General features: G+C 42.5%; 1 protein-coding gene across 2 annotated transcripts in view; it reads right to left on the bottom strand.

Moving 5' to 3' along the window:
• Positions 1–16606, bottom strand: part of ADAMTS17 (ADAM metallopeptidase with thrombospondin type 1 motif 17) — a 366835-nt gene that overhangs the window by 60188 nt on the left and 290041 nt on the right. For both annotated transcript variants that reach the window (XM_081292254.1, XM_081292253.1), the window contains 3 exons: positions 13377–13534; positions 10043–10202; positions 7484–7619 (listed from right to left, as the gene is read on the bottom strand). In XM_081292254.1, the coding sequence (XP_081148380.1) occupies positions 7484–7619; positions 10043–10202; positions 13377–13534 (454 nt within the window). The remainder of the gene's footprint in view (positions 1–7483; positions 7620–10042; positions 10203–13376; positions 13535–16606) is intronic.

Here is a 16606-nt window from a genome sequence, read left to right as displayed (position 1 = left end):
AAATGTCCTGGCACTTCCCACACGATGTTGAATGTTAGTAGTAAGAGCAGATGTTGTGTCTTGTTCTTAACTGTTGAAGGAAAACATTCAGCGTCTCACAGTTAAGCATGAAGCTGTAGGTTATTCAGTTGTGGTTATTTGTATCTTTCTAGGAGTGTATCAATTTCTTGTAGCTTACACTTTTTCATAGTGTTTATTCCCCATCCTTTTTATTTCTGTATATAATAATGCCCCCTCTTTTCTTTCTTATTTTAGTAACTTGAGTCTTTTTATTTTCTTGGCCAATCTAGCTGAATTTTTAAAATCACGTTAATTTCTTCATATGGTCAACTTATAATTTTCTTTTGAAGTTGGTAATTTTTAAAAGTTTTTTTGTTTTAATTAGTTATACATGACAGTAGAATGCCTACTGTTTTTCTGTTCCCTATATCATTAATTTCTGCTCTAATGTTTATTACTTCTTTCTTCTGCTTGCTTTACACTCTGGGTTTTCTTTTTCAGAGTCTTAAATCTATTGATTTTAAATATTTGTTTTTTAATATAAGTGTTTGAAGCTATGAATTGTGCCTTAAAGGCTGCTTTAGCAGCACACCCTAAGTTTTGGAATAGTGTGCCTTTCATTTTCATTCATCTCAAATTCTTTTAGTTTGCCTTGTGATTTCTCTTTTACCCATGAATTGTTGAGAAAGTACGTTGTTTAATTTCCACATATTTGTGAATTCTCCAACTATCTTTCTTTTATTGATTTCTAATTTCATTCCCTTGCGGTCAGAGAATATATTTTGTATTATTTCAATGCTTTTAGATTTTTTAGGTTTGTCTAAATGCCCAGCATATGTTCTATCCTGAAGAAAGTTTCATATAAATTTGGGAAGAATGTATATTCTGTGGGTAGGCAGGCTGTTGTACAGCTGTCTATTAAACCTAGTTTATAGCATTGTTCAAGTCTTCTGTTTTCTGATTAATCTTTTACCTAGGTTTTCCAATCTATTGTTGAAAGTGGGATGTTGAAGTCTCTACTATTAAAATTTTGTCTTCTCCCTTCATTTATTTCAGTTTTTGCTTTCTTTATTTTAGGGCTTGTGTCGAGGTGTACATGTTTTATAACTGTCATGTCTCCTTTATTCTAGTCTCTTTATAAATGTATCTCTAGTAGCATGTTTTTAAAAAACTATTTTGTTTGTTGTGAGCATAACACTCATGTTTTCCTATTGTGGCTTCTTTTTGCATGCTACCTCTTTCCCCACACTTTAATATATCTGTATATAAATATGTACTTTTAGGGAGGAAAGAATGATCTTTAACTAACTGTGGATTCTTCATTCCTGTAAGAGTTTGCCAGCACAAAACTCGGTCAAAAACCCCAAACCAAAACAACAACAACAACAGAAAAACTCCCCAAACAAAAACCTTCATTAGGTCCTATGGGGAAGAGTGTTCTGGGGTGCAGTAACCTAGTGCATCTAAGCTCATTTTTGAAACTTCTCCAGCAATTTTTCAGGTTAGGAATCCTTCTGCTGTCACTCTCCTAATAGAGCCATTTCTTCTATTATCTCTTACATTTTTTTCCAGAGCCCAGGGAATAGGTTTTCCTTTCATTTCTGATGGATCACTTTGTAACAAAAGAATAAGAAGAAATTCAATATAGTAACATGCTCTTTTTTTTTTGGTATAATAACAAAACAAAACAAAAACACATCCTTGAGTTAGTACCTTCTAAACTGGGGCTCACGCTGAGGTGGTGGTCCAACATCTCGGGGGGCAAAGCCAGGGTTAGTAGTAATCAAAGGCAGGGTTTACAAATTATTGTTCTTATTGCTTTTGTTCTTTAAGTATATCTCAGATTGAATTCCAACTTTTCCCTTTATTTTTCTTTTCCTATAGTATTACATAAAAAGTGAAATGGAAATATCAAGTGCTTGATGGTCTTTACATTTTATTACTCAGGAAAGTCAGGAAGAGAGAAGGACCTTTTTTGATGAGTTGCAGAGTCCAAGGGAAGCATTTCCTCACAGAAATAACACAGGTTCCTGTGAACTTGGTTTCTGGGAGTTTGCTTGTCTTCTGGAATAGCCAAAGGGAGGGACATTGGGATAGTCGGAAGAACTCAGAAAATGCTTTCTCTTCTTCCATCTTGCTTTGCTTCTGAATGTAGATAAATAAGGAAGGGCTTAAAAACTTTACTATTTACATACAAGAGGAAGTGAGGGGAAAGGGAAAAATAATACAAGGGGGAGGAATGAATTACAGTAGAGGGGGTAGAGAGAGAAGAGGGGAGGGGAGGGGAGGGGGGATAGTAGAGGATAGGAAGGGCAGCAGAATACAACAGACATGAGTATGTCAATATGTAAATCAATGGAAGTGTAACTGATGTGATTCTGCAATCTGTATATGGGGTAAAAATGGGAGTTCATAACCCACTTGAATCAAAGTGTGAAATATGATGTCAAGAACTATGTAATGTTTTGAACAACCAACAATAAAAAAAAAAAAAAACTTTACTATTTAAGCCCAAGTAAGATCCTTGGATTTGGATAATGTTAGAAAAGAGTTCCAGATCCAACGACTAAGTTTCTCCTCACCACTCACACACCACCACCAAGGCATGGAGTGGACCAATAGAACAAGTGGTGATTCACAATTAGATTTACTCATTTTATTTTAGAGGAAAACAGGAAGTAAAAAATTCAAGTTTCTAATAGCAAGAAAAGGACTAAACAATGACATCTTTTCAATCATATCTGTAGCTAAAGATCCAGGATTTATTCTTAAGTCACAGCCTCCAAATCCCCTCTCTGCATACGTATGCATGCGTGTGCACACATGGAACATGCTTTAATAAGAAAATGAGGTATTCCATTCAATTTTAACCCAAAACAAGGCCAGCTGGGTTAAGATAATTGAGCAAGGAGGACAGATTTAAAAACCAAATGCACTTCCTCGCAGATGACTATTCAATTCAATTGCCAGCAAGTTGTTGAATGTTCTTTTCTGAATCACCCTAATTCGATGTACAGTACAGCATGTACTGCCTGGGAAGAAGTTCAAATCATAAATACTGTAGGGAAATATCTAATAACTTGGAATGGCTTCTCAAGTGGCTAATAAGCTCGCAAAGACTGCAAAAATGTTAAATCTGGTAAAGCATGAGCTCGGTGCTCCAAGGAGAGCACACTTCACTGTAGCCCTTGCTTCCTTGCTCCAGGACTAGCTGGGGCTGGGTGTCTCCAGGGTCTGGCACACAGCATGGCTCTTTAGATGCGTATGACAGGGGGCCTCTTCCCTGCAGACTGTGGTCAGCAAGGTGAAGGCTGCCGGCCACAGTCATAACATCTGAGCTGATCTGTGATTTCTGCCTCTTTTGCCAATGTAGGGGCTGGGTTTGCCGACGTGTTTGTGTTGGTGTGCAAGATGCTGGAGAGAGGCCATCTGCCCTGCGTGTCAGATTCCAGATTCCATATGGTTACAGCAGGGTTCAGGAGAAGTATCCACAGAGCTAGGCACAGGATTAGAATAAAGAGGTGCTAATGGTGTGCAGTTGGGAAGGCAAAGGAAACTGTGGGGAACTCAATGGAAAAAGAGGGTGGAAGAAAATTAAAGAGTGATCAGGAGAAATAAAGGAAAATACAGGGAAAAAAGACAAACATCACTGTTGTTTTAAAGGTCAAAGAGTAACAATAATATAGAAAGACTCTCTCACTCTGCCAGGTTCAACAGAATTTTGCCTTCATCAGAAAAGTTCATGCACTGGGTTCTTCGGCTCTTCCAGGCTATAGGGGTGTCCTCCAATCACACCCACACTGAAACGGACACTTTTTCTGCAGACTCTACACACCTCCAAGTCCTACCCACTTTACACAGGGGTTTTACTTATGTGTTAGATTGCCTTCCCTTTTTTCTAGCACTCATTTCCAAAGTGGAACCTCTCCACTTGTCTTTGTGTACAAGCACAAGTTCATTAACTATAGGTTCTTGTGAAAGACTCATGACAACTACTAGATCCTGCTCTGCAATAATTCAAATGTTATTGTCCAAATACATTTACAGAGTACATATTCAGAGGCTGAATAGCTGTATCTAGTATGTGTGTGTGTATACACAAATAAGTATGTGTATGCATAGGGTTTTTTTTTTTTTTTTTTTTTTTTTTGGTGGTGGTACTGGGGATTAGACACATCTCCAGCCCTTTTTATTTTATTTTGTGACATGGTTTCACTAAGTTGCCCAGGGTGATTTCAAACTTTTCTTCTTCTTTTCTTTTTTTTTGTGGTGCTGGGGAATTGAACCCAGGGCCATGTGCATGCGAGGCAAGCACTGTGCCAACTAAACTATATCCTCAGCTGGTTTCAAACTTTCAATCCTCCTGCCTCAGTCTCCTGAGTCCCTGGGATTATGGGTGTGCAACACTGTGTCTGATGTACGTATATAACCTTTAGGATTTGCAAAAAAATGTTTCTTTTTCTTTTTTAATTTGTTCTTTTGAGTTATACATGACAGTGGAATCTATTTTGATATATTTATACACGCATGGAATATAACTTATTCTAATTAGGATCCCAGTCTTGTGGACGTACATGATGGTAAGACTCATTGTGGTATATTCATATATGAACATAGGAATGTTATGCCTGATTAATTTCGCTATCTTTCCTAGTCATATCCAACCCCCTTCCCTTTACTCCCCTTTGTATAATCCACTGAGCATCCCTCCACCACCCCCCATTGTGGGTTAGCATCCACATATCAGAGAAAACATTCAACCTTTGGTTTTTAGGGTTTAGATTATTTCACTTAGCATGATAGTCTCCAGATCCTTCCATTTACTAACAAATGTCATAAAGTCATTCTTCTTTGTGGCTAACACTCCATTGTGTATATCTGCCACAATTTCTTTATCCATTTATCTCTTGGTGGGTATCTAGGTTGGTTGCATAGTTTAGCTATTGTGAATTGTGCTGCTATAAAATTGATGTGGCCATGTCACTATAGTTTGCTGATTTTAACTCCTTTGGATATATACTGAGGAGTGGGATAGCTGGGTCAGATGGTGATCCATTCTTAGTTTTCTGAGGAACGTTCATACTGTTTTCCAGAGTGGTTGTGCTAGTTTGCAGCAGTCTCATCAGCAGTATACAAGTGTTCCTTTCTTCCCACAACCTCACCAGCATTTATTGTTCATAATCTTGATTCTTGCCATTCTAACCAGAGATGAAATATCTGTAGTTTTAATTTGCATTTCTCTAATTGCTAGGGATGTTGAACATTTTTTCACAGATTTGTTGACCATATTTTTTCTTTTAAGAAATGTCTGTCTAGTTCCTTTGCTTATTTATTGATTGGATTTTTCTTTGTGTGTGTGTGTGTGTGTGTGTTATATTTTTTGAGTTCTTTGTATAGGATTTGCAAGAATTCTGAAATCTATTGTCAAACATATTTCTTTAGCCAAACAATAAAAACTCATGATGATTCACTTTTGTGTGTCCTCTGGTCCTCTTTAAGTAACAATAAAGGGTCAGATGGTTCAGAATAAATGAAAACAAACAATCTGACAAACAAAACCAGCCTAGAGGAGACACCTAGGCATTTCCTTTCTAGGCTCTAAGGCAAATTCCAGGTGCTGTCATGTCTTTTATCAATTTCATTTTCTCGTCTGGTTATAGAAATTCCACTCATTCTTTGAGTCCACTTCCCATGACTTCATAGTCAGGATGAGACTAGAAGTGGGTGGGATAGAAGAGAGAGCGGTGGCCAGGGAGAAAACCTCGTCCTTGCCACCTTGGTGCCAAGGAGAGTGCCTGGTGATTGGGAAGGTGCTAGATAAATCCACGTTGAATGGACAAATAGTACACAGGAGGTGTAATGTGTGCTAAGAGCTAGGCTGGATGCTGAGTAGCTGAACAATTAGGCAATGAAAAAAGTCCAATATGAGTTGTTCCCATAGAATCTTCTCCATTTTTAAAGGATGCAGAATCCTTGAGTTTTTGGCTTTTAACCCTTTTTCTTTGGAGTTCTTTGGAGGTGCTGTGGGTCCACTTTGAGTGAAGGGGAGGCTCCAAGTATGGGACCCACATCATGTATCTCTCATGACACATGAGAAAGCCTATACAATGGCAAGTCCTTTCTTCTTTGGTGCCACATGTTTGTGACTGTGTGATTGACTGATTGATAGGTTTGAGGAAAGGCTGCCAATACCCAAGACACCCAATAAGATTCCTTTTTGCAGTGAGAACTTCCTTAAGGCCTTCAGCATTGGGATGGATTTTCATTCTTAATTTTCCAAGGAGCATATTAAATCAATGTAACAAGCCTGAATTTGTTCTCCCTCCCATATTCTGTCTTTCACTCAAATACATTTAAGAGTTTGACAAAGCAAAGGGGGCTTGGTGCAAAAGCCAAATGCTTTGTGAAATTCTTGCATAAGGCAAGAAACACAAGTTGAGCTTAAGAAACCTGGAAAACTGCCATAACAAGAGCCCAGTCTAGTTAGAAAAGGTAGGCATACCTTAACATGATCCGCAGAACCACAAACCAAAAAACATTCACCTCACCTCAGAGAAGATTGAGAGGCCAAGAGGTAACAATGGTCTATGTAACACGGTACCACACATGCTCCAGTAAAATGACTGCAAGGGCAGAGGCAGAACTGATTTCATACAGTTCATCTTCTAACAACCCAGGAGCTCACTCCAGAGCATGCGAGTCACAAGGCCATGAAAGCTGGGCTGGGATGGAAACAACACACACCAAGATCTGCACTCACTGGCAGAAATTTTACTGGAACAGGCCAAACGCACACATTTACCAGTGTGTGCGCTCCCTCCTGGCCACTCAGACTCTAACATTTATTTCCTTGTCCTCCAAGACAAAGTAATTTAGGGGGAGTCAATGGTTACCACTTGAAAAATGTGTAGCAAAGGCTATTTTTTTCCTCTGAGATATTATCAGTAGTTTCTTATAAGCTTCTTCCAGCTAGGGTTGCACATTTCCATGAAAGTTCTGATTTGGTAGGCAGAAATTTAGTACAGTCATGTACTATATATCATTTTGGTCAATGGTAGACCACACGTACAACGTCTTAGTCATGTAAGATTATAACGGCACCGAAAAATTCCTATCACCCAGTGACATTGTAGCCGTTGAGATGCTGTAGCAAAATGGATAACAACTCAGATGTTTGCGGTGATGCTGGTGGAAGCAACCTACTGTGCTGCCAATCACGTAAAAGCACAAACATACAATTGTGTACAGTATATAGTGCTCGTTAATGAGAATAATGCCTATGTTACTCGTTTATGTATTTCACTTTTCAGAATGTGTTCCTGTTGTAAAGTAACACATGATAATTTTGAACAAGCAGAAACCACTCAGTAACGGTAACAGAACATGGCAGAGTCTAGCATTAGGAGTGACACAACCCCCCGCCCCATGTGCACTGCTGCTGCCCCCGATCCTGTGGGGCTAAGCTAAGGACAGAGCTCCTTACCGTGACTGGCATGGGTGTGTGTTGCACCTTCGGACCTGGGGCTCAGGGCGGCTGGCTTGAGGGCAATCGCTGTCATTCACCAGAGTCGTGGTCTTATTAACTATCCGTGTGCATGACACAATGGTTCTGCGTTCCCCTGGAAACCAAAACATAGGGGTGAGAGAGGTTATGGCTGCACACACCTGGAGAGGCCATTCATTCACATGTACAGAGGAGTGTTTGGGGGCAATTATTGATCAGTGTGTCCTTTAAAATGGTGTCATACTGGTAGTGCGTGAGAGAGAGAGAGAGAGAGAGAGAGAGAGAGAGAGAGAGAGAAAGAGAGAGAGAGAGAGAGAACTGTCATCTAAGGGTTGAGGTGTATAAGACATGTGGCAGGGGCAGTGTGGGACAGGAGAGGCCAGAACAAGATCAGAAAGCAGCAACACCTCAGATCAGCTGTGTCCTTGGAAACATCTTGATACACTGAAGCCAAAGTTTTGATTTGGGTCTTTCATTTCCATCAAAGACTGCCAATCATTTGATGTGCTGATCAGGGTGGCTGGTGTGAAGGACACGCAGACTTGCATCCCCCTGGCAGGCATTCCAGGGCTGATCTGAACTTGTCCACTTGGACAACTGGTAGACTTGTGCATCACGTGTTCCTTGGTAGTTTTGTAAACCCATTAGCCTTCCTTGGGTATTCCCAAAGCACCCTAAACACTGTGTGGCACAACTTTGCTGAATGATTGGCAGTTAGGAGGGTGGCTCTGAAGCCAGGCTATGCAGGTTCAAGTCCTGGCTCTGTCACGAATAATGTCATAGTGAATAATGGTATCAGAAGTTGGCTGTCGTGCTTCTGTGTCTTGGGTTCCTCCAGTGGGCTGCTTCGCCTAACCTCCTGATGCCTTGGGGTGCCTCAGAGCTGTTAGAGTGAATTAATATAAATAAAGTAGTAGAATGGAACATGGCAGGAGGTTAACACTTCATCTGCTATATTGATGTCATCCTTATTATTTGGGAAGAGTGACAATAAAAGATTAATAGGGAGCCAAGTACAACTCTTTGGATCACAGATTCCTTGCAGGATGTCTTTTGGGGAAATCTGTCATGAAGGGATGAAATAAATATTATGGAGTCCTGAGTTTCTCTGTGGGTTCCCACTGCCCACAACTGCAGCTTTGTGTGACTATGAAAGCTCAGAGCTCCTCCGGCCAGCTTTCAGGTTTGGCACCAGGTCTGACAACTGTAGGCAACTGGAAGTCATCAGTGTCATAAAGGAATTGCCATCAAGCCAGGAGTGATGGTGACAGAACAGGTCTCCTGGCCCAGCAGAGCTCGATCACTGTTCCATCTGGGTGTTTAGTGTGCAGTGAGCCACCCAGCAGGAAAGGTCTGGTGGCAGTCAAAGGTATAGGTGTTGGCTGCTGGATTTGGAGGTTGGAAGAGCAGCAGCTGAAGTCCTGAGGGAAAAGGGGGTTTTGGGGAGAGATGCAAAGTAGGAGGACCACAGAGCTCATGGTGGACCCCCCAAGGATATACCAACTGTCATGGGCTGTTTGAGGAGGAGGCTGAGAACAAAATGGGAAGTTACCCAAGATGCACAGAAAGGAATTCACAGTTGATGCTGGCAGTGTCTTATGGGCTTAATCTAAATGCTGTGGCTCAATTTCCTACCTATGAAAAATGGATGAAGTACTTAGATGGTAAACAATCCTCTACACAATGGGTTTCTGATCAAGGGTATCTTAGCAGTCAGTAGCCATTCAGCATGGAGATAGGTGAGGCCATACCTGGGTTCTACCCTGCCATGACTGCCACCCAGAGTCCTGGTCAACTTTCTATCCTAAATCTGTGCCCATCAGAACCCACCAATCCTGTGTCCCATCTCTCATGACCCTGTGGTAAACTACAGTGTACAAAGGGGCTGCTGGCTGAGAGTTCAGAAGAGCTCCTACTGTTCCTTCTAGAGGACCCAGTAATAAACAAAATGCCTTTTGCTCAAATCAATTCTTGGAGCAGGACAGTCACTGGCTCATCCTGCAGTATCCATAATGGATGAGAGGGGCAATCATCTCTAGAGGTGAAGAAATTTAGGTGTTGAGAGGCAAGTCATTTGCTGAGGTAGGATGAGAAGCTGTGCAGTCAGCTCAGAATATTTTACCCAACCTGTAGGGGTTCGTTCTGTAGTGGGGTTACTGAGGCAAAGAACAAAGGGTATCTGGGAGCAGGCAGAGACGTTGTCTGGTGCTCTTCCACAAGGTGATAATAGTTGAAGGTCTATCCTGTTCATTCACAGGGTCAACCTGTCATACCTGTAATGCAGCCATGCACTGGCCTAATCTCTACTCCTAGGTCCATGCCACAGGGAAAGGAGCAGTCTCCATACACTAATTTATGGGCACTGAGAAGGCCCTACTCAAGTGTTCTGCAGACAGTTCTTGGTGGGACTTGGGTAAGTTCCCATGGAAATGCAGGGACCTCCCCATGCTCTGAGTGCTGGCTGCAGAGGCCCCTGGATCCACTACTTCTTCATTCAGCACAACTGCACACCCCACCAGCCCACTGCCCAGCCCTCACCTCCTCCACACTGCACGCTGCACCCTTCCCAGCCGCTGTGGGTCCAGATGAACAAAGCGTCCTGTGGCTTTGCTGGTTCACTTTGATTTTCAGCGGTGTAGTTTACAGGAATGGTGTATTCGTAATGAATTCCATAATTCTGGTCATGAAATAACAGCACCTGGGTCAGTGGCAAAATAAAAGGGCCATGTTGAAATGGACCAGGAGCCCACAAAGTTGCCAAGTGTGCAAACCAGGCCACCTTGTAGCTGTTTCTCTTCAAGGGGTAGAAAACAGATTCAGTCTAGGGGGTGCTCCTTTATCTCAACCTTGGATTCCTCAAGGCGTGGGGTAAATGCACATCATCATAGGGGACCTGTGTACATGAGGAGTTTGGCGCTGAACAATTCTATAGATTCTTTGTGGCACTATTCCCAGAGAGCTGGTCCATTCAGAGCAAAGCCCATGTTTGCCCATGTTTCTACAATGCTGTCCTTGTACACATGAAAGATACACATACACTGCGTTTGCCCAAAAGACATCTAAACACAGAGGATTACTCTATTTCTTTAAAAATGAGCACTGTGTCAGGCATGGTGGTGCCTGCCTGTAATCCCACTGCTGGCTGAGAAAGGAGGATCCCAAGTTCAAAGCCAGCTTCAGCCATTTAGCAAGGCCCTATGCAACTTTGTGAGACCCTGTCTCAAAATAAAAAGGGCTGGGGATGTGGCTCAGTGGTTAAGTACCCCTGGGTTCAATCCCTGGTATTAAAAAAAAAAAAAGTATTGCTCTTTGTTTCTTTGTTCCCAAATCACTGGTTAGTGGTGTGTTTCAGCTGGAGCATTTGGGCAGAAGACAGGTTCAAGAAGTGCAGCCCCCCATACCTGCCCCAGAACAGTTTTGGGGACATCTAGGTCCAAGGAAGTGTTAGCCTTCCTATTGCCATGGGAATGGTATGATGACTGTGCCCATGGGGTGGCAGAGACTTAGCTCCAGGGTTAAAGTTGACAGTGGGTGGAGGTGCAGGAAGGGATCTATAATATTTTGTGGGGACCATCAAGCAGCTCCGGGACCCTTATGCCCGAAGTCCTAGTGAGTGTGCAAAATGGAGGTATTTGTGCTTTGGGAATGCAGGTGGCAAGTCCTTAAGGCCAGCAGGTGCATTATTGGCTTTATTTCTCTAGACATAATGTTGCAAAACATGTCCTGGAGTAGCAGATTAAAGTGGCCTGACTGCAGATGATGTATCTTTAATCTAAGCTTGGAACCAGCGAATGCTCCTGGGGCTGAGCAGCTAGCAAATTCACTTCCAGCCAGCAGCCAGAGAGGCTCAGGAGAAAAGCCAGCAGGAGCCCAAGACAAGGAGTGCCTGGCCCACCTGCCTAAACTTGGGGTAAGCCAGGTCGAAAGTTCACCCAAGGAAAGAAGCCATCATTCCCAAGCCTCTACTGGCTTCCAAGGCTGAGTGGGGGATGGGGTGGGAGGGCTAAGAGCAAACCCAACTGCATAAACATCCCCTCTCCAACAAACAGTCTTCAGTAATGTATTTGGAAAAATGCCTCCAGTTCAAAAAAATTCAAAAAATTGTTTAAAACTAGTCTTTAAAAGAGATCTTTATTATCTCAGTGTGGGAATAAGACTGGCAAATCGAAAATCCATATGAAACCAATTTCATGCAATTTTGTAGCCACGTATAATTGGTGTGTGCATGTGTATAATTGGTTTCAAATGCAGATCCTTGAGATTCTGTGGGTGCTCCTAATTCTACAAGAAACATGCACATCCCAGTTTGGGGACCAGGGCTTTCTACACAGAAGCAAAGGGGTACCCTTCATTTCTAAATTTCAGAACTGGAAGTGGCAATCATTATTTCAAGAAAGAAAAGAAATGAATATTAAACAAGGGCTGGAACTTCAGCCACGCAGGATTTGCTGTTTCTGAGTTTTGTTTCTTGGGTTCTGAACGATGCCAGGCTGTATTCTTGCTTTAATGGGTGACAACCTGCTCAGTTTGCAAAGCTTCTGGTAAAGAAGGAAATGCACTCATCTTGGTGCTTGCTAGAGGGAATAAACTCAGGGGCTAATGGGTGATGTTTGTGTTTGGATTTCATCCTGTCTTTTGCTTCCTCTCAACTCCTCTGAATACACGTTTTAAACGTGGAATACAAGGACTTGTTCTAATGACTTTAACTAGGAAACAATCTCAAAACAGAACAATGGCTACAGTGTGGGTTCTTGGGTTCCAGATACCTACTTGCAGGAATACATTTGAAATAGATTTTGTGAGCTAAGAGTTGCACAGGCACACGTGGAAACCCACTGGCTTGTGTCTCATTAGAAACTGTAACAGGGTTAGTGCCACCATCATGGAGCAACACCTGCACTGGGTGCTAGTGTTCACAGCGGACTCCAGGAGGTCTCTGGGGTGGTTTCACCTAACCTCAAACAACTGTAGATTGCTGGGGATCACAAATCAATGGGAAAAGAACTTCCAGTCAGAGACTCTGCTAGGCACTGAGGACAAATATACTTTGAAGACAGGTGCATAGGCTGCCACAAGTCCTGTTCTTTGGAAAGAGACACATATTCAGTAATTATGAGCTAGCAGAAGCTAGGCATGAGACTCCTAAACCCGGAGATGAAAACAGTGGCATGAATTTCCCTGGAGATACCTACCCCATTTAAGAAGGTACAGAGCCAATGATTAAATGGCTTACATGGTGTCCCCTAGAAACAATAGGTAAGACAAGGACACCTTGGTCCAGTACACAATTGAGACCCCCTGGGAAGTAAATATATCGACAGAACCTGATTCTCCTTCTCAGTTCCAAATATTCATTACAAGCAGAGAGAGGCCAGATTGGACATTGAATTGACCGTTCATTTCCAAAAGGCAGTTTTCAACTGCAAGGCATCCTGCCATCTGTTCTGTTTTGGCAGTACTGGGGATCAAACCCAGGGCCTTGATGGTGCTAGACAAGCATTCTACCACCAAGTTACTCCCCCAGCCCCTGCATCCCACCATCTGACATAACAATTTGCATGGGCTAGCTGCTTCATGATGCCGAGTTTCCCATGTGGAGGAGTATTTCCTGGTTGGAGACAGCTCCTTTAGGAAAAGGTTAGTGCTCTGCTGGTGAAGGCAAGGAGGAAGCTTCAAGAAGGAAATTCTGAAGCATGTGGTGGAAGGGATTAGTTAAGAAAAGACCCCAAAAAGAGAAAGGCCTGAATAGTCCATGGCCTCATAAAACCTGGGAGCTGGATGTATCCGCTTCCTTCAGGTTCTAGGAAGAAGTGGCCTGGTAGAATTTTTGGAGCCAGAATCTTAGGACAAAGGTGCAAGCCTGGCAAGTTACCATCAAATGCAGCGGTAGTTTGGTTGGTCCCTTGGCAGAAATCTTCTCCCACAGGCCCCTTCTCACATAGCGGACAGTTGTGCCAGCAATCTGGAACTCTCCAGGGAGCTCTATCTTCCAGTCACTGTTGATGGATCTCTTACTGGAGTCTTTGAGAGCTAGAAAGGAAAAGGAACACTGAGGAATCAGCAGGGTGGAGGGATCCAACCAGGCTTTAAAGGAACCTGAGTGCAGAGTGGGTCACAGGTCTCTCCCTCCTCAGGGGAAGAAGGGAGACCCACAATGAGAGTCCCTGAGCTTCCTGTACAATAAGAACAAGGGCCCTGATCACAGAGCAAGCACTCTAGGCCCAAGGAAGGGAGAGCCCTGGGGCTGATAATATTCAGATACAAAAAGGAAGGAAATCATCCATTCATCTTACTGTTACCTACCTGGAACTTTCACGTCAAAGCCAACTCAAATATTCAGGGTTGGGGGGGCAGTGGAGGATGGGGACATCCATAACCCATTCTATTGTGCTAAACTGATGTGTTAACAGTTTTCTGAGAAATTAATTTATTTTAATGTGTTCAAGGCTACAACATGTGTTTTACAGCTTCAGCCAAATTCATTCATTCGTTAAAAAACTAAAAAAAATTAACATGTATTAATTATATGTGTTAATGGGGGTCTGTATGATATTTCAATATATGCATACAGCATGCATTGATCAAATCCAGCCACCCTTTATACATCTGTCCCCTTTCCCAATCTCTTGTAATTGCTTATCTACATTCAGGTCATTTTATTTTTTAAGCTTCCACTTATGAAAGAGAACATGAGTATTTATCTTCTGTGCCTGACTTATTTCACTTGACATAATGTCTTCCAGTTCTGCCACTTTGCTGCTAATGACAAGCAAGAAATGGGAAAATGACATGAATAGACACTTCTTCAAGAAATATAAATGGCAAAAAATATGTGAAAATGCTCAAAATCATTAGTCTTGAGGGAAATTTAGCTAAAAAACTACAACGAGAGACCATCCTGCACCAGTCAGGATGGCAACTAGCAAAAAACAAATACCCCAAACCAAATAACCACTGTTGGTGAAGATGTGGAGAAAAAGGAGCTCTTACACACTGTTGGTGGGAATGTAAATTATTCAGCAGTGATGTTTTGAAAACTAAAGTGTTTCCTCAAAAAACTAAAAGCAGACCCATCATACTGCTATTCCATTTCCCTGGATCTATATCCAAAGGAAATGAGGTCAGCATACCAAAGATACCCGCAAACCCATGTTTACTGCAGCACCCTTTCAAAGACAGAATCCACCTAGGTGCCAATCAATGGATGAATGCATAATGAAAATGTGGTCCATATTTACAATGGAATAATATTCAGCTACAGAAAAGGAAGGAAACCATCCATTAATTCTACTGTTGCCTACCTGGGACCTTGGAAGGAGAGCAGCTTAACAACTCCAACACCTCTTAAGGATTTGATACCCCCACCCTGGTGAAGCGGACATTCTTTCAGGAAACAATTGTTATTCTAGTAAATATTTACACTTGGCAACTCCAGCTGCTCACAGCTGTGGGAGTGGGCTGGGGTTGAGCATGGTGGAGGGTCCTGGCTCCCTGGGCTTCTGGTTCCCATATTTGCTAATTTACACCTCTGCTCAGTACAAGATGTGTGGGAAGAGACAGGGAATCCACATGCTGCCAAGTGGTCACAGGAGCAAATCTGGTTTTCCTTTATCTTCTCATGTAGGTTTGAAATCCATATCATCATGGGGAGAGCACTCTGTGATGAAATTCTATTTGTTTGTTGTTGTTATTTAGGAAAAATACCCTGCAAATGACTAGAACCTACTCTGACATTTAGAAGGCGGTACCAGGAGGTACCAGCAAGTCTTGGCCTCATTTCCTACAACGAAACTCCTAGGGCACTCTGTCCCGAGCCCACTCTCTCCGTATGTGAAGCTGAAACCCCTGAAGCTCAAAGCATCTCCAGGTCACTTTGGAACCCTACTCGGTCTACAGACAATGGATTCACATTCCACCCCATTCACTGTTGTCTGCTCAACAAGGACAGAAATCAAATGTCCATGTGTAATGCCAATTTTGGATAATGAGAGTTGAAACCAAAAAGGGGTCAGTTGATGCTAAATTCATCAGTCCCAGGCTGGGTTAGGACCCTGAGGTTAGGTCCTGCTTGGACTAGAGGCAGCTGAGGGATGCTGGGCGGGCACTGGCTTTGCTTCCCTTGGTTCCAGGATGTCATGGTCCTGGTGCTAGCCCTGGCACACAGAGAAGATGCAGGTGGAGGGCTCTTTGGTTTTAGGAGGTGCCAAGAAGCAGGGCTATGTTCCAGCAAAGAGACTTCCCCTGCTTCTGTATCCAGGGTGGCTGTGATGGTGAGTGGCTGAGGATTATGGGACTCCAGGGAAATTCTCTTAGGAAAGAGAATTCTATAACACTTGGAATAGAATCTGTTTCCCTTCAAGAAATTCTACCCTCACTTGAAAATTTCTGGATACTCAAAGGAGGTGAAAATATTGGGGACATGAAAAACTTTTATCTTCCAATATGACCTCCAGCTAAACACTATTTAAGGAATACATCTTCTGGTTTACCTCTTTAATATACTATTACCTATTTAATCTTCCCAATAAATCTGGATTACTTTCGTCACTTCCTAGATGAAGAAATGCACAGAGAGGTTAAACAATTGACAAAGACACACAGGCTATAAAGTTATGGAGATCAGAACCTAACAGGCCATGCCTGACACACTTATTGCACTGGCAACTTTTAATTCTCATCTGATTTAGGTCATGGCATCAGACTAGATGTGATGATAAGTGCCTAAATGTGAGAATGTTAAGACCTATTCTCAAGTAGAACAAATACCAGGCCCTAATTGCTACTGGCGATTGTATTCTATTTACCCTTAAAAAAATAACTAACCTCAGGGATCTCCAAAGCTTCCAGTGAGCTAATCACCTAAAACATATTTGGTTATGTGAACTCATGGTGAATCCAGGTGAAGTCTGTGGGGGTGTTCACTGTCTTTTCAACCTCTCTGTAGGTTTGGAAAGTGGTTTCTTGCATATGCATGTACATATTTCATTTGAAGGGGTGGTGCAGGCTGGCGGGAAACAGACAAAAAACAAGGGGGCAGAGCCCACTAAGAAACATTCAGAAAGAACAAGCTGGGGACACATGTGGCACAGCAGTGGCAGGCGC

This window comes from Spermophilus citellus, assembly GCF_964194105.1.
Source record: "Spermophilus citellus genome assembly, chromosome: 4".
In the NCBI taxonomy this organism is placed as follows: Eukaryota; Metazoa; Chordata; class Mammalia; order Rodentia; family Sciuridae; genus Spermophilus; species Spermophilus citellus.
This window is presented reverse-complemented; position numbering and strand designations above follow the sequence as displayed.